The sequence below is a fragment of the Symphodus melops genome (assembly GCF_947650265.1).
Source record: "Symphodus melops genome assembly, chromosome: 1".
NCBI lineage: Eukaryota > Metazoa > Chordata > Actinopteri > Labriformes > Labridae > Symphodus > Symphodus melops.
In genome coordinates, this window is record NC_136691.1 from 2,349,948 (window position 1) to 2,368,458 (window position 18,511).

Here is an 18,511-nt window from a genome sequence, read left to right on the forward strand (position 1 = left end):
TTGAATGGGGTAGCCAATATTTTAATGTAATTTTTAATTTAGATATGAAACGCTTCATAAAATAAACATTTTTTTTTTTTAAACCAAATTTGTATCCTGGATAAATCGAACAAACATTTTAAAACACTGCAATAATATGACGGGCCGCTCTCAGCACAGTAATACAATTTTCCATTAACGTGACGTCACAGAGGTCAAGATTCAACATCCAGCTGCTGCCTGCATCCCAGAAACCATTCACCTTTTTTTTTATATATATAAAAACACAAAAGAAAACACATACATGGTACATTCTGTAAATCACAAGATCACCGGTGCCACATTTGAACACACTCTGTAGTTCTCTTGGAATACGTTAATGCCTTGCTTCGAAGCATCCTGGAAGAGAGAACAGGTAAAGAAAGAGGTATGTGCTGAAAAAGGAAGTCCCCTTTAAAACGTCATGTAATAAACAGACACAGAAAGATTACGTTCACATGAAGCCGTACAAATTTTTTTTAAAAAGTGCATTTTTAAAAACAAAATGCGTCCACACGACTGTTTTCAACCTTCATCCAAAATGAAACGCTTCCATTAAAACTCAACTGTTGGCCTCACATCAAACATCTGCTGAGGAGTGTGATAAAAAAACAAACATTTCTCCGTCCCCCGTCGGTGTCGGAGTGATGAACTTGAGTTTCTGCTTCACACAGTTTTCTTTCTATTGCTCGATGATACTACGTTATTATTTCCAAGCTGCTGATCAAGTCATGAGAACGCACACCTCGGTGCGTTTCAGCACAAAGACGGTGGCTGGGAAGTCCAAACCAAAACAACAAAAGTAAGCGTGAAAACTTACAAAAAGCTCGAGAAAAACGTACATTTTGGAAAAGCGGTGAAGATTTTAAGGAAACAAATTGACAAGATGTGAAACACACGTACGAGCGGCGAGCGCTGACACACATTTCCAACCGACTCCAGCGACCAGGAAGTGAGCGAGCGTGACGCCAATTCATTTGTTTCCGACGCAACGACAAAAGTCCACGTGCCAACATTTACTGTTTAAGACTTTTCTCTCTCAGCCTTTACGCCTGAAACAAACTCTTCAATTTGTTAATTTGTTTTCCTAAAATGTGTCGACAAACTTTGTGAAGTGATTTGCACAGACTCATCGTCTTTAACTTTTAACCTCCTCTCTCTGAAGCGCCTGTCACAGATTTTTTTTAAGAGTGCTGCCGCAAATAATGACTGTTATTAATATGAACTAATCTGCTGTTTGACGTCATCCTCGTTTGGAATACATGTGAAAGTCGTCTGGTTGGAAGAGTCTGACACTCGGTCATCCTCGCCGTCATGTTTGCAGAAAAGGAAAAACAACGAAGCAGCCGTGCTTTTTGGAAACACGACGTTCGCTGCTGCAGTTTGTGAAGACAGAAACAAATGTAACACAACTGGAAAATCCTACGGGCCCTGAAGTGCACAGAGCATGCTTGGTCCACAAAGGGCTTGGCTTCAAATCAGATTCAATCATGGTTGTAAAGCCTGATCACGAAACGACAGCTGAGAAAACAGAATGAACGGATGTTTGACTTTGTTTGCTTTCAGCTATTTTTCTTCTCATTGGTAAAACAATAAATATGTTAAACATTCTGCAGGGCGTTGGTGGACTTCGCAGGTCGCGGTCGTGGGTTCGAGTCTGACCTCGGCTCTTTTGCCCCCCAACTCATATTTTCTTTCTCTCTTCAGCTGTCCCAACTGAAAACAAGGCTAAATTAGCTTATCTTAAAATGTGGCACCAAACCCGACGAGAGGAAGCAGAATTGTTTCTGATCGTTTCATAAAAGCTGAAATACGAACACAAGGCCTTTACTTAAAGGTCAACGTTATTAGAAATCCCCCCCGGCGTGTGTTCAGGGATTTTTCTGAAGCAGCAGCAGCAGAACAAGTGATTGCCTCCGTTTTAAAAGATCATTACTCTTCTTTGAACTTGGATCAATAAAATGTGGAAAAGAAGGAAAAACAAAGTGCGGACAGGAAGCAAAAAAAAAAAAAAGGGCGACAATGTGAACGTATTTTCAGTCAGTGCGATAAAGTTCAAAAAGAGAAAAAAGGATGGGGTGTGGATACTGCTCGTCCGTTTGGCGAGACTTTTCACATCGTCCGCCTCACAGTCCATGACTCCACCCGTCAGCAGGGAGGGAACAACAGCTTCTGATTGGTCCGCTCTCTGAGGCTGGTGAATTCATCAAAGTGGCCGGTCATCAAAAACGAGCGCTTCCGGCTCCTTCCTTCCTCGTTTCACGTTTCAGTGCAAATCAAAGAGAAAGGTTTTTTTCTCTTTCACTGACAGAGCGTTAACAAAGTGCCTCAGTTTACAGGGGACTTTTCATCTTTTTGTTTTTTTTTTTTTCTTTTCTTGGAAAACATCGGTAACAAAACTAGAATCTCAGTTAAAACGACGAGGGAAAAAAATATACACACGTTAAGTGCTTACGATATATAATTCTGTACATTTAAAGGAGCTTCTTCTTTGAGAAAGTCCGTGCTGCCGAACAAAGCGACCTCTCGTCTGCACAAGCTGCAAACGGGAGACTCGGATGGCGTCGCTGCTGGAGACGACCTCAAACACGTTCTCGCTCGGCTCCGGCTGCCATCACGAAGGCAGACACGTTCAGCTTGCGGTCAGAACTCCAGCGCTGACACGATGCAGGCAGCCATGTTGGACGATGGGAAATTGTATTACTGTGGATCAGAACGTCCTCGACACGATATTGCAGTGTGTTAAAAGCCGATCGAGCGTCGTGCACGCGTTCCAATTGATTGCATCGGGCGTTATGTAAGCGTGGGATGGCTCAGACTGAAGCGTTCAGGTGTCGGTCATGATTGATCCTGAACCTTCAGCAGCGACTTCAGGTGAACAGTCATTTGCTCCCGACTTTGGTTGCTCCGTTGAGGCTCGTTCTCTCCGACCCAGTGGCTGGGCGGTTTGGGTAAGACACTCGGTGACGGCGGCTCGCTGAACTTGGCTCCGGCGTAGACTTTCTCCCCGTCTTTGAGGGATTCGGGTGCGTCTTCGGCGAGCGACGCGTTGACGATTTCCACGTTGTTGGAGGCGTGGAGGGGTCTTTTCTGCTCTCGGAGTGCAGGCGGGGGGAGCGGGGAGGGTTTGTTGGGAGTGCCGTTGTTCTTCTTGGTGGAGTGAGGAGCAGCGGGGCTTTGGGCCTGCTTGGGCCGGCGTTCCCGCGTGATCACGTTCTGGGTGACTGGATCGGGCCTGGGCAGGTTGCGGGCGGGTTGGCCTCCTGGCTGCATGGCCCCTCGCTCCAATCTGCCCCCTTTGGATCTCAGCAGCTAACAAACAAAATGTTATCAAGTCAGTTATGAGATCAAAGTTATTATTTCTGGGATCAATCAGCCTTTTATGTTGAGCAGAAAGACGCACATTATTATATATATATATATATATATATATATGATTTATTATTCTCATTATTTATTATCCTGTAAAAAATGTTCTTGGTTCACTAAGGGTGCTGTAATATACAGATTTCATTAAGGATCTGGGTTCATGGATCTAAACTTAAAGGGAAGCTCAGTTTGCATATGATGAATTTTATTACTACAAATATAAGCATTGTAGTCTTCTTCCATTTAAAGCCTCTAACCTCGTCCTTCCCTGTTCACAACCACTTCCTGTCAATCTCATTCACAGAGACGGGTGCGACCTCCGACCACTAAAGAGGAAGACGAGTTGACTTTCGTTTTCACACGACGAGGCTCGGTGACTGCGTCACGTCTAACCACAGCCGAAAGACGCTTTAAATCAGATATTCAATAATAATAATCTTAATAAAGATAATGAGAGAAAAGAGTTTTTAAATATTTAATTAAAATCTTAAGATAATGAGGGAAACGGGTAAGATAGTTTATAAATATCTAATAAATTTAATAAAAATAATGAGAGAAACGGGTAAGATAGCTTTTAAAGATTTAATAATTATTTAATAATAATCTTAATAAAGATGAGAGAAATTAGTGACTTTAAATGATAAAAATGATCTAAATTATTCAATGAACCAGGTGTTAGTTGTTTTATTAAGTTTTGTCTGTGTATTTGTATGTTTCCTGCTGCAAACTCATCTCCCTGTTTGGATAATAAAGACACCTTTTAACCTTTTTAAGTATTATAACGTTTAAAGCATAAACAGCCTTTTTCTACTTTATGACTCGGAGGTTTTAATTGGTTGAGATCTGCTGCAGCGCTGAATAAAACAACACCAACAGTCACCTCTTTCTTGGCTCCCTGTTTGAGGTGATGGAGGCTCCGTACCGTCTGAGTACCGGGCTCGGTACCGGCCGTAGATGCTGCTTTATTGGCAGATGAGGCCGTCAGAGAGGTGGTGGTGTTGTTGTTGTTGGTGTTGTTTGTATTGTTGTTGTTGTGGTCGGACAGGCGGATGTTGATGGTGTTTCTCTGCTCGTACAGCTTCCTGCCTCCTTTCTTCAGCCTCGTTTTCTTCACCCCATCGCAGCAGCCGCCGCCGGAAGTCACCGATACCGGGTTGTTGTTCTCGACGTCGCCGATGTTGGAGTCATCGACGTGAGCTGCGGTTCCGTCCAACATGTCTCCGGACCGGAGAAAACATAAACAGGCTATGAAATCTTGAGTTTAGCTAAACAACGTCACACGCTAGCAGCTAGCTAATGTAGCTTCCTCTTCTTCGTCGCGAGCGTGTAACACACCGTTTTACGTACTAAATAAAACGTTACGTCAAATATGACGCTTAGCAGTCTTTCAGGTGACTGTTGAGTTTGTTTTAAGTCGTTCCTGCTGCAAAAAAGAGCGACAGTAGTCCCTTTTACCGAGATGGCGGCGGTGCTTGTAAAAGCAGAAGCAAACTTAGCAATAAGTTAGCGAGATAAAAGATGCAACTTCCGGTTCCTGTATTTCAGAATAAGATGGTTTAGCGTGACAGTTACAAACAAGGCGTCTGGGCATTTTTTTTTTTTTTTTGCACAATTTAATAAAAATGTAAATGCTGCAACAAAGCTTCAAAACACACCTCAAATAGTGAGTTAAAAACACACCAGGTCTGTGACCACGTTTAATCTTTACCTTATATTATTGTCTCGTGTCACTTGTACCTTTGACCACTTCGACACACAGGACTACTCTAAAGAGTGCATGGAAGCTCTCAAGGCTTTCCCCCCAGTAGATCCTAATGAGCCCGCCCCCTTCACAATCGCGGAAGTGCGCCACCAGCTCAGCCGATGTAATCCATCCAAGGCCCCAGGACCCATCCCAGCAAGGGTGCTGAAGACCTGTGCCACAATGCCCACTCCCTCTTCTGTGAGTCATATCTGACTGCTACAATCCCCCTCTTCTGGAAAAGCGCAACAATAATCCCGATACCCAAGAACCTAAGCACCTAGATTCCTGAGGCACCTTCGTAAGGATCCTCTTCGTGGACTTCAGCTCCGCATTCAATACCATTCAAAGGCACCTGCTCATCCAAAAGCGACATAAACTCAACACTCCACCCATTCTGATCCACCTCCTGCACAACTTCCTCAGCGACACACGGCAAGCTGTTCGGGGAGGCACATCCACATCACCCCCACTCATCACCAACACCGGAGCCCCCCAGGGCTGTGTGCTAAGCCCCTTCCTCTATACCCTGTACACCAACGACTGCACCAGCCCCTCTCCCACCACCACCTACCTCAAATACTCTGACGACACTGCCACACTCGCCCTCCTGTCAGACAATAACTCCATAACAGACTACCACAACACTGTCACTCACTTTTCAAACTGGTGTAAGCATAACTTCCTCCATCTCAACTTAAACAAAACTAAAGAAATAATAATAGGCACCCCATCACCCCCGCCCCCCACCCTCATTAACAACGACACAGTTGAAACTGTCCACAGCTTCAGATACCTCGGACTCACACTAGACAATAAACTCACCCTCGACCAGCACACAACGGACGTTCAAAAAAGGAGCCACCAAAGACTGCACGCCATCCGGAAACTCAAAGGTCTCTATGTCACCCCCCCAATCACCTCCTCCTGCTATATCAAAGCATCGTCCAGCCCATCCTGCTCTACTGTTCCTCCTGCTTCTTCAACATGCTCACAGTCAAAAACCGGGTCAAACTCACAAACTGTCACAAACATTGCAGCCAAGCTAATCCACCCACCCTGTCAGAACTAAACTCAAAGGCCATCACACGCATAATAGCACTGGACATCACCCACCCTCTCAACTGCCACCTCACCATCATGCCCTCCGGACGTAGATACAGGTCCCTGTTGAGCAGGAGGGCGCGATACGGCAAAAGCCTGGTGCCTGCAGTCACCTCAGCCCTCAATAAAATGCATGACATAGATCCACCTCAGTTTCATTCCCCGGTCCCCTCATAACCATATGCACTGGATGTCCTGTTGCCCCCCATGTATGTTTCTTTGTCACTCTCTGTCGGCGCACAGCCCTTAAACTGTACTGTTTTTGGTGACAATAAACTCTAAACTCTTGAATTTGTAATGTGTCAGCCTCTGTTACCTGCGTATATAGGGACCACATATGGAAACGAGCACTTCTACAATCTGGTATCTTTAAAGCAGTAATTGTTACAGCTGTTCATTAATATGCACTGTCCATAACTTTCTTCATGTCACAGGAGCTGGAGATCGAACCCCCAATCTTCCTGTTGAGTGATGTAACCTACTCTACCGATTGAGCCAAAGCCACCAAACATCCAACAAAATTACTGAATCAAAAATGAATAACTTTGGAAAACTAACTTACAAGATGTGAAACACTTTTACAAGCTCTTAAGAGAAATTTACAAGGAGCAGAAAACTGATTTGGCTCTTTGCGTGGACGCTCTCAGGAAGCTTTAAAGGACAAGGGTGAGACGGAATGACCTAGAACACCTTTTAGATAACTTTCAGATTGTCTGTAGTAACAACAACCTCAATCTTTCCTGCCTATATCCTGTTTAAAGCCTTTTCCACCTGGAATAAAACAAAGAGGGAACTATAGTCACATAAATATACTAACTCAAAGCATATTCTTAAATAGACATAAGAAGTATGTTCATGTACTTTTAAATGCTTGTAATTTGAGTTTAGACTCACTCCATTTTTTTAATACACAATAAGAGAGGACAAGCAAGTTTGTTGTATGAATGTCATTTTAAAACATAAACGTATCGATGTTAGATCTGTATAACTGACGCCTGCATAGTTAACTATAGTGTTTAATCTTGTTCTCTGATTAAATGCATGATATTAAATTTGCAGGTTCTGATGAATATTTTGTTTGGCATCGCAAAGTAACGATGTAGTTGGGCAAATAGACAACTGTATGTAAATTGTTTGTTTTTTTCTTTTTGAACTTGTATGATAGATAGATAGATAGATAGATAGACAGTTAGATAGTTCGATAGATAGATAGATAGATAGATAGATAGATAGATAGATAGATAGATAGATAGATAGATAGATAGATAGATAGATAGATAGATAGATAGATAGATAGACAGTTAGATAGTTCGATAGATAGATAGATAGATAGATAGATAGATAGATAGATAGATAGATAGATAGATAGATAGATAGATAGATAGATAGATAGATAGATAGATAGATAGATAGATAGATAGATAGATAGATAGATAGATAGCTTTTATCAGTCTTCAGCTTATTGCTGTAACGCTATCATTCGTTTTTTCTTTACTTTTATTTTGTAGAAAAACTCTCCCTTCTTCCTGTCGTTCGGGGTGGAGCCAAACACTGCAGTCCGTTGATTGGTTGAAGAAATCGTCACTTCCCGTGTTGCAACATGTTTAAACCATAGACTGTGATCGTTTACGTGTGTTTATTTCTCCTCGCGGCACACAGCCTTCTCTGAGACAAAGCTTGATTTAGTTTGGTTATAAAGATCTACATGCTAGTGACGAAGTGGATGAACCGCTGGATGTCTTCCAGCGTGGGTTTTTCTCCTTTGTTGAATTTATTAGTTAGCTGTTAGCCGCTATCACATGGCGCTTTTTACATAAGGCTAACACGCGGGTGGCTGAGGAAACTCAAACGGGATCATGCTTCATCGAACCAGACTGTACTGATCCGTACCGGACTGCTGTGTGGAAAAGGAGCTTCTTCTTTTTTTTTTTAGACATATCTATGGGTAAGGTAACCATGGTAACGGCTCAGTAACTTCCGTTTGAAATATAAACGGGAGTTTTTGGGAGAGAAGTTTCCGCGATTTTTTTCCAAAATGTCTGAAGTTGAGTTGCTGAGAGCTTTCACCGAGCAGAGACTGCCTGCAGCTGCTGAAAAGATTCTGGAACAGTTTGAAAGAACCAAAGCAGAATATGAGGAGGAAATCCGTCGATTAAAACGGGAAGCGAAGCAACAACGCCACCTGCTGGATGCTGCTTTCAACCCTCGAGTCTGCCTCCACAGATTAGGTTTGTATTGTTTTTTTATGCTTTTTCATTCCCAGTAAAATGTGAACATTACCCGTTTGTTTGTGAATGTGTTGAATCTCAAGTTGGATGTTTTCAACTCTTGCGAAGCCACAAATTTCGCCTCCCTTGCGCTTCATTTTGCCTCCATTTCGTGGTGTTGCACCACAGCTCACGATTCGGATAATGTACATAATATTTGTCCAGAACTTGAATACAAAATGACCAAATCTCAACAAATGGTGAAGACGTCATCTGTGATACTTTAAGAGAGTTAATGTTGTGTACATAAGATCATAAATAACAGTTAGAAAGGTTTTGTGGAATTTGGCTTCCAGGGACTTTAAAGGCCCTGACACAGCGAGGAGAACGTCGGCCATCACTCCTGGTAAGACGATCAGTGAGGGATCGTTGCCCTTGTTTTTGTGGCGTGTCCTGATCTGTCGACCCCCGTCAGCCATTTTTTGGCCGATTCAACACTTTGTGTCGGCGTCGGTCAGCACGGTTGGTGAGAGGAATCTCTCTGTTAGCCATTAGTGCGGTTTCTCCTTATCTGTTGCCTTCGTCTCTTCTTTGCCTTTTCTGCTGAAGACCAAGGGCTGACGACACCAGTGACATTTTCAACCTTTTATCAGACATTATTCTGGATTAGTAGAATCCCTATAATACAAGTAAAAATGGCCTTCTCTTATCATAATACTCTAACGCCGCCTGCTGGCATGGGGAGTCTGCTTGTTGTCTGCTCTCCCAGGTAGGTAGCTGGCAGTACAGTAAATAATGTGCAGTCTAAATATTTTCTTGGAAGGTCAGATGTTCTTCTTGTGATTTCATTTGCACCTGTAGTGAATCATGCTGCATTTCTTAAAATAAATGAATCAACGATTCAGAAGTTGTTATTTTAATCAGTTTGGTGCATCCATACATAGTCAGATCAAATTAAAACCTATATTAAAATAACATTAAACATAGAAAACATGACAAATATGTAACAGAATAAACTATTTCAATTTGAATATTTAACTGAAATTGTTTTTCTATGAAATGTTCCAGAACATCTTCTCCATCTGTGCCTCGCTTTCCTGGGCTCTCTGTAACCTCATGTCCTCTTTGATGAGGTCCATCAGCTCCCCATCGAAGTCCCTCTCTCTCTTTCTCTCCCTGACTCTGATCAAACCAAATATGTTGAAGCGATGTAACGTTAAATTATGCTTCACTCCAATTTGGCTACTGGAGTCATAGCAAACCATCTGAATGACGGGGATTGTTAAAGTTGAATGTCCCTTGCGTGCAATGCATCTTGGGAAGGGAAGACTGCTAAGGATCCAACCGTTGGAGCCTCCAAATCGAGGAGAAGAAGGCTGCATTCGAAGGAGCTGCTGAATTGGGACAGCACAAATCACGCCGGTGTGACGCAATCCGACCACTGTCTCAGTGGACTCTGCCCACTGAGACATCTCGTGCATACCCTCTATGAGGTAGTGCTATCAGTGGTTTCATCTGATTAGTAAATTCAGGTTTTTATAACTATGTATTTCACTGTTTTCACAGATGTGCAGCAGCTGGTGGTGAGTCAAGACGACGTTTCCTCTGAGCAGCAGGATCTGAGCCCTAGACTGGACCAGAGCGGGCCACCAAACTCAGCACAAATTAAAGATGAAGCGAAGGAACTCTGGGGCAGACAGGAAGGAGAGCAGGAGGAGTTTGATATCAGTATGTTGACATTCCAACTTGTCCCTTTGAAGAAGGAAGAAGAAGACGAAGAGAAACCTCAGATCTCACAGCTTCCTGAAAACCAAACTGAAGACAGCAGAGACACGCAGCATATAAAAACAGAAGCTGACGGAGAGGACTGTGGAGGACCAGAACCAGGAAGAGACTTTAATCCAGACAGTCATTTACAGCCAGATACTCCTGACAAGACTTCAGACTTTTCTGGATCTGATACTGATGACAGTGGCGATTGGGAGGAGAGAGATGAACCTCAGGAAGTTTTAAAACTTATGAAAAACAAAGGCGTACCTGTGAGTAATGTGGTATGTAATACAGCTAAAATATCAGTCAGCTCCTCTGAATGTGCTACAAGCTTTGGACAAAAGAAACCAAAAAAACAAAAAGGAAACCAAACGGGAAAGAAATTTTTGAATTGCAAAAAACCCAGCAGTTCACCTTGTAAAAAAAGTTGTTCTTCCCCATCCGCTGTTGTGATACACATGAGGACCCACACAGGGGAGAAACCATTTAACTGTTCAGTTTGTGGTAAAAGATTTGCGCGAAATGGAACTCTGAAGACCCACATGGCATTTCACTCAGGAGAGAAACCATTTAGATGTTCAGTTTGTGGTAAAAGATTTAAACTAAATGGAGAGCTGAGGCAACACTCTACAGTTCACTCAGGAGAGAAACCATTTAGCTGTTCAATTTGTGGTAAAAGATTTACAACACGTGGAACTCTGAAGATCCACATGGCAGTTCACTCAGAAGAGAAACCATTTAGCTGTTCAGTTTGTGGTAAAAGATTTACACAAAATGGATCTCTGAAGATCCACATGGCAGTTCACTCAGGAGAGAAACCATTTAGCTGTTCAGTTTGTGGTAAAAGATTTACACAAAGTGGAACTCTGAAGATCCACATGGCAGTTCACTCAGGAGAGAAACCATTTAGCTGTTCAGTTTGTGGTAAAACATTTAAACAAAGTAGAGCTCTGAAGACCCACATGGAAGTTCATTCAGGAGAGAAACAATTTAGCTGTTCAATTTGTGGAACAAGATTTGCACGAAATGGAACTCTGAAGTACCACATGGCAGTTCACTCAGGAGAGAAACCATTTAGCTGTTCAGTTTGTGGTAAAAGATTTGCGCGAAATGGAACTCTGAAGACCCACATGGCAGTTCACTCAGGAGAGAAACCATTTAGCTGTTCAGTTTGTGGTAAAAGATTTAAACTAAATGGAGAGCTGAGGCAACACTCTACAGTTCACTCAGGAGAGAAACCATTTAGCTGTTCAATTTGTGGTAAAAGATTTTCAACACGTGGAACTCTGAAGATCCACATGGCAGTTCACTCAGAAGAGAAACCATTTAGCTGTTCAGTTTGTGGTAAAAGATTTACACAAAATGGATCTCTGAAGATCCACATGGCAGTTCACTCAGGAGAGAAACCATTTAGCTGTTCAGTTTGTGGTAAAAGATTTAAACAAAATGGAACTCTGAAGATCCACATGGCAGTTCACTCAGGAGAGAAACCATTTAGCTGTTCAGTTTGTGGTAAAACATTTACACAAAGTAGAGCTCTGAAGACCCACATGGAAGTTCATTCAGGAGAGAAACAATTTAGCTGTTCAATTTGTGGAACAAGATTTGCACGAAATGGAACTCTGAAGTACCACATGGCAGTTCACTCAGGAGAGAAACCATTTAGCTGTTCAGTTTGTGGTAAAAGATTTACACGAAATGTAGATCTGAAGTCCCACATGGCAGTTCACTCAGAAGAGAAACAATTTAGCTGTTCAGTTTGTGGTAAAACATTTACATGTAATGGAACTCTTAAACGCCACCTGGCAGTTCACACATGAGAGAAACCATTGAGTTGTTAATAGTCTAAAAAAATCGTCTCTCAACATGATTTTTCTAAACGTCACATGCTTGTTTGTGAAAGAAGGAAATTTCAAAATGTCTGTAATGCCAAATAATACTCGTAGGAATCTATTAAAAAGGTCAGACACATCTTAACGTTGTCTAGATTAAAATTAAAAAATAAAACAGACTCCAAAATGTCTTCTTCAATTTGATCTTTTCAGCAGACAAAGTCACACGATTAAATAAATTCTGCATTCCGAAACAGTAATTCAAATATGTCGTATTTATTTTGTACGTAAAATATCTCTTTGTTCCAAACAAAATAAATTCTTGTTTGCAATATTTCTTTTTGTGTTTTGTAAATTGGTCTTGATATTTACTGACCTGCTCACAGAGTTCTTAATGACATATTTCAACTGCTCTGATTGTGAACAAAATATTTCCAAAAGAACAGATAAACATACTGATACACAGAAGATAATTCTTACTTGTGTTCCCTTTGCAGTACAGGATGTGCAAAAAATGGAGCTCTGAGACAATCCTTGGATGTGCATGCAGCCAGGGGCAGCTGTGGATCACTGGTAGGTTTATGCCCAGCTCCTGCAGCCACATGTCAAAGTCTCCTTGGGTAAGCCACATCCATGCCCTGATGACCTCCAGACCCAACTACTGAAATTCAATATTTTGATATTAACCAGACCTCTACACGCATGTACATTTTGTTCAAAATGCTGAAGCCAGACTCTTGCAGATGCAAAACATGTCATCACATAACACCTCTTTTGACATTCTTGCACCGGCTCCCAGTTCAGAATAGATGCACAAAAATATCCTGCTTGTGTTTTAAGCCCTTCATGGCTTCACTCCAGTTTACATCTCGGCCACTCAGGTCATCTATGGGAGTGTCCTTTATGGAGCTCCGGTACCCTTATTTTGCTTGAATTTCCCTCTGGATCAATAAAGAATCTATCTATCTTTCTTTGCATCGAGTGTCCTCCAAAGTTGTCTCCTCCACTTGCGTCTTAGTCCCGCCCACCAGAGATGCACGGAGGAAATCAGTTTTAACAGACATGAGACGCGACATCAGCTGATCACGTTCAGCTGTCAATCAGACTAACAGCTGTTTATGTCCACACAAACACGCACTGTATTATTTCGCACACAGTTACAGTCTTGTTGAGATAAGCTTTTGTTTTGTGTGCTCAGTTGTCATTTTATGTATTTCTGTTATTTTTATTCACTGAGATACAGTGATGTATTTGGATTTACATATGAGATATGCTGTAAGCCCCCTGTATGGTGTAAGGGGTGATATGTATGCATACTACGTCATCACGTTTTCTTGTCACTCATCGCGTCTAGAACTTGTACTGCGCAGTTGCACAGAGTGTGTCAAGTGAGAAGCCACGGAATGAGAGCCGGTGAAATAAACATACTGAAAGGCTAAAGAAAAAGTTCCGTCTCTGTCATCAATCCTCCGAGTTGATCGCTGGTGAAGCTGCAAAGCTCAACACTGGACACAACTATGTTTCACAATTAAGTTGTTTTTCAAAAACAAAAGCGGCAATTTCAACATGTTCAAACGTCCCGTGTCATATCCACGTATAATACGGTCTGTAATAAAGCAAGCCGTTTGTAAATCCGTCAATATTTCATGGAGTTAAGAGTATTTTTGTTGAAGTTTATCATTAACCTTCCGCCTGCTCCCATAGAGCGCAGCACATCCGCTGTCTGACCCAAGATGGCCGCCACGTTGCTCCGCCGGAGAATCCCGCATGAGTCGTCTCTCTATATGGCTCTGGGTGGAGCCAAACACTGCAGTCCGTTGATTGGTTGAAGAAATCGTCACTTCCCTTGTTACAACAGTAAAAAAAAACACTCCGCCATGTTTAAACCATAGACTGTGATCGTTTACATGTGTTTATTTCTCCTCGCGGCACACAGCCTTCTCTGAGACAAAGCTTGATTTAGTTTTGTTATAAAGATCTACATGCTAGTGACGAAGTGGATGAATCGCTGGATGTCTTCCAGCGTGGGTTTTTTTTCTGAGTAGTGTTTTTCTCCTTTTTTGAATTTATTAGTTAGCTGTTAGCTGTTAGCCGCTATCACACGGCGCTTTTTACATAAGGCTAACACGCGGGTGGCTGAGGAAACTCAAACGGGATCATGCTTCATCGAACCAGACTGTACTGATCCGTACCAGACTGCTGTGTGGACAAGGAGCTTCTTTTTTTTGGACATATCTATGGGTAAGGTAACCATGGTAACGGCTCAGTAACTTCCGTTTGAAATATAAACGGGAGTTTTTGGGGGAGAAGTTTCCGCGATTTTTTTCCAAAATGTCTGAAGTTGAGTTGCTGAGAGCTTTCACTGAGCAGAGACTGCCTGCAGCTGCTGAAAAGATTCTGGAACAGTTTGAAAGAACAAAAGCGGAATATGAGGAGGAAATCCGTCGATTAAAACGGGAAATGAAGCAACAACGCCACCTGCTGGATGCAGCTTTCAACCCTCGAGTCTGCCTCCACAGATTAGGTTTGTATTGTTTATTTATGCTTTTTCATTCCCAGTAAAATGTGAACATTACTCGTTTGTTTGTGAATGTGTTGAATCTCAAGTTGGATGTTTTCAACTCTTGCGAAGCCACAAATTTCGCCTCCCTTGCGCTTCATTTTGCCTCCATTTCGTGGTGTTGCACCACAGCTCACGATTCGGATAATGTACATAATATTTGTCCAGAACTTGAATACAAAATGACCAAATCTCAACAAATGGTGAAGACGTCATCTGTGATACTTTAAGAGAGTTAATGTTGTGTACATAAGATCATAAATAACATAGTTAGAAAGGTTTTGTGGAATTTGGCTTCCAGGGACTTTAAAGGCCCTGACACAGTGAGGGATCGTCACCCTTGTTTTTGTGGCGTGTCCTACTCTGTCGACCCCCGTCAGCCATTTTTTGGCCGACTCGACATTTCATATCAGCATCGGTCAGTGCGGTTGGTGAGAGGAATCTCTCTGTTAGCCATTAGTACGGTTTCTCCTCATCTGTTGCCTTCGCCTTTTTGCCTTTTTTGCTGAAGACCAAGGGCTGACGACACCAGTGACATTTTCAACCTTTTATCAGACATTATTCTGGATTAGTAGACTCCCTATAATACAAGTAAAAATGGCCTTCTCTTATCATAATACTCTCACGCCGCCTGCTGGCATGGGGAGTCTGCTTGTTGTCTGCTCTCTCAGGTAGGTAGCTGGCAGTACAGTAAATAATGAGCAGTCTAAATATTTTCTTGGAAGGTCAGATGATCTTCTTGTGATTTAGTTTGCACCTGTATTGAATCATGCTGCATTTCTTAAAATAAATTAATCAGCGATTCAGAAGTTGTCATTTTAATCAGTTTGGTGCATCCATACATAGTCAGATGAAATTAAAACCTATATTAAAATTACATTAAACATAGAAAACAGGACAAATATGTAACAGAATAAACTATTTCAATTTTAATATTTAACTGTAATAATTTTTCTATGAAATGTTCCAGAACATCTTCTCCATCTGTGCCTCGCTCTCCTGCGCTCTCTGTAACCTCATGTCCTCTTTGATGAGGTCCATCAGCTCCCCATCGAAGTCCCTCTCTCTCTTTCTCTCCCTGTATCTGATCAAACCAAATATGTTGAAGCAATGTAACGTTAAATTATGCTTCACTCCAGTTTAGCTACTGGAGTCATAGCAAACCATCTGAATGACGGGGATGCCATTGTTAAAGTTGAATGTCCCTTGCGCGCAATGCATCTTGGGAAGGGAAGACTGCTAAGGATCCAACCGTTGGAGCCTCCAAATCGAGAAGAAGGCTGCATTCGAAGGAGCTGCTGAATTGGGACAGCACTTATCACGCCGGTGTGATGCAATCCGACCACTGTCTCAGTGGACTCTGCCCACTGAGACATCTCGTGCATACCCTCTATGAGGTAGTGCTATCAGTGGTTTCTTCTGATTAGTAAATTCAGGTTTTTATAACTAAGTATTTCACTGTTTTCACAGATGTGCAGCAGCTGGTGGTGAGTCAAGACGAGGTTTCCCCTGAGCAGCAGGATCTGAGCCCTAGACTGGACCAGAGCGAGCCACCAAACTCAGCACAAATTAAAGATGAAGAGAAGGAACTGTGGGGCAGACAGGAAGGAGAGCAGGAGGAGGTTGATGTCAGCATGTTAACGTTCCAACTTGTCCCTGTGAAGAAGGAAGAAGAAGACGAAGAGAAACCTCAGATCTCACAGCTTCCTGAAAACCAAACTGAAGAGAGCAGAGACATGCAGCATATAAAAACAGAAGCTGACGGAGAGGACTGTGGAGGAGCAGAACCAGGCAGAGACTTTAATCCAAACAGTCATTTACAGCCAGATACTCCTGACAAGACTTCAGACTTCTCTGGATCTGATACTGATTACAGTGGTGATTGGGAGGAGAGAGATGAACCTCAGGAAGGTTTAAAACTCAAAGGCGTACCTGTGAGTAATGTGGTATGTAATACAGCTAAAATATCAGTCAGCTCCTCTGAATGTGCTACAAGCTTCGGACAAAAGAAACCAAAAAAACAAAAAGGAATCCAAACAGGAGTGAAACTTTTGAATTGCAAAAAATCCAGCTGTTCACTTTGTAAAAAAAGTTGTTCTTCCCCAGCAGCTCTTGTGATACACATGAGGACCCACACAGGGGAGAAACCTTTCAAGTGTTCAGTTTGTGGTAAACGATTTACACAAAGTGGAAGTCTGAGGAAACACTCTGCAGTTCACTCAGGAGAGAAACCATTTAGTTGTTCAGTTTGTGGTAAAAGATTTACACGAAGTGGAGAGCTGAGGCAACACTCTGCATATCACTCAGGAGAGAAACCATTTAGCTGTTCAGTTTGTGGTAAAAGATTTACACAAAATGGAAATCTGAAGACCCACATGGCAGTTCACTCAGGAGAGAAACCATTTAGCTGTTCAGTTTGTGGTAAAAGATTTGCACAAAATGGACATCTGAAGACTCACATGGCAGTTCACTCAGGAGAGAAACCATTCAGTTGTTCAGTTTGTGGTAAAACATTTACACGAAATGGAGAGCTGAGGGAACACTCTGCAGTTCACTCAGGAGAGAAACCTTTTAGCTGTTCAGTTTGTGGTAAAAGATTTACACGCAATAGAACTCTGAAAAACCACATAGCAGCTCACTCAGGAGAGAAACCCTTTAGCTGTTCAGTTTGTGGTAAAAGATATACACATAATGGAACTCTGAAGTACCACATGGCAGTTCACTCAGGAGAGAAACCATTTAGCTGTTCAGTTTGCAGTAAAAGATTTACATTAAATGGAACTCTGAAGACCCACATGGCAGTTCACTCAGGAGAGAAACCTTTTAGCTGTTCAGTTTGTGGTAAAAGATTTCCAGAGAATGGAAAGCTGAAGCGCCATATGGCAGTTCACTCAGGAGAGAAATCATTTAGCTGTTCAGTTTGTGGTAAAAGATTTACACATAATGGACATCTGAAGCGCCACATGGCAGTTCACTCAGGAGAGAAACCTTTTAGCTGTTCAGTTTGTGGTAAAAGATATAAAAAAAGTAAAAATCTGAAACGCCACCTGGCAGTTCACACATGAGAGAAACCATTGAGTTGTTCATAGTCTAAAAAAATGGTCTCTCAACATGATTTTTCCAAAGTCACATGCTTGTTTGTGAAAGAAGGAAATTTCAAAATGTTTGTAATGCCAATTATTTCCTGTAGGAATCTCTTAAAAAGTTCAGACACATCTTAACGATGTTTAGATTAAAAAAAAACACAAAACAGTTTGATCTTTACAGCAGACAAAGTCACATGATTAAATAAATTCTGCATTCTGAAACTGTAAGTCAAATATGTTGTATTTATTTTGTACGTAAAATATCTCTTTGTTCCAAACAAAATAAATTCTTGTTTGCAATATTTCTTTTTGTGTTTTGTAAATTGGTCTTGATATTTACTGACCTGCTCACAGAGTGCATTATGAAATATTTCAGCTGCTCTGTTTGTGAACAAAATATTTCCAAAAGAACAGATACACATACTGATACACAGAAGATAATTCTTACTTGTGTTCCCTTTGCAGTACAGGATGTGCAAAAAATGGAGCTCTGAGACAATCCTTGGCTGTGCATGCAGCCAGGGGCAGCTGTGGATCACTGGTAGGTTTATGCCCAGCTCCTGCAGCCACATGTCAAAGTCTCCTTGGGCAAGCCACATCCATGCCCTGATGACCTCCAGACCCAACTACTGAAATTCAATATTTTGATATTAACCAGACCTCTACACGCATGTACATTTTGTTCAAAATGCTGAAGCCAGACTCTTGCAGATGCAAAATATGTCATCACATAACACCTCTTTTGACATTCTTGCACCGGCTCCCAGTTCAGAATAGATGCACAAAAATATCCTGCTTGTGTTTTAAGCCCTTCATGGCTTCAC

General features: G+C 41.9%; 2 protein-coding genes across 5 annotated transcripts; one reads left to right on the top strand and one right to left on the bottom strand.

Moving 5' to 3' along the window:
* LOC306832229 (uncharacterized protein) lies at nucleotides 1-5,161 on the bottom strand. 2 transcript variants are annotated; one of them, XM_079356736.1, is made up of 2 exons: nucleotides 4,310-5,161; nucleotides 1-3,330 (listed from the first exon to the last, which is right to left on the bottom strand). In XM_079356736.1, exons 1-2 carry the CDS (start codon nucleotides 4,601-4,603, stop codon nucleotides 2,857-2,859), a joined length of 768 nt encoding a protein of 255 aa, XP_079212862.1. In that variant the 5' UTR covers nucleotides 4,604-5,161; the 3' UTR covers nucleotides 1-2,856. The 2 variants fall into 2 exon arrangements, with proteins under 2 accessions (XP_079212862.1, XP_079212861.1); XM_079356735.1 differs by having other exon boundaries at nucleotides 4,268-5,158.
* Nucleotides 5,162-7,837: 2,676 nt separating this feature from the next.
* LOC306836196 (uncharacterized protein) lies at nucleotides 7,838-17,805 on the top strand. Of its 3 annotated transcripts, none has more exons than XM_079363174.1 (2): nucleotides 7,838-8,460; nucleotides 16,072-17,805. In XM_079363174.1, the coding sequence occupies exons 1-2, from the start codon at nucleotides 8,268-8,270 to the stop codon at nucleotides 17,664-17,666; spliced, it is 1,788 nt and encodes a 595-aa protein (XP_079219300.1). In that variant the 5' UTR covers nucleotides 7,838-8,267; the 3' UTR covers nucleotides 17,667-17,805. The 3 variants fall into 3 exon arrangements, 2 of the variants coding, with proteins under 2 accessions (XP_079219300.1, XP_079219301.1); XR_013780745.1 differs by lacking the exon at nucleotides 16,072-17,805 and adding an exon at nucleotides 10,006-11,445 and having other exon boundaries at nucleotides 8,343-8,460; XM_079363175.1 differs by lacking the exon at nucleotides 7,838-8,460 and adding an exon at nucleotides 14,343-14,565.
* The last annotated feature ends 706 nt before the right edge of the window (nucleotides 17,806-18,511 follow it).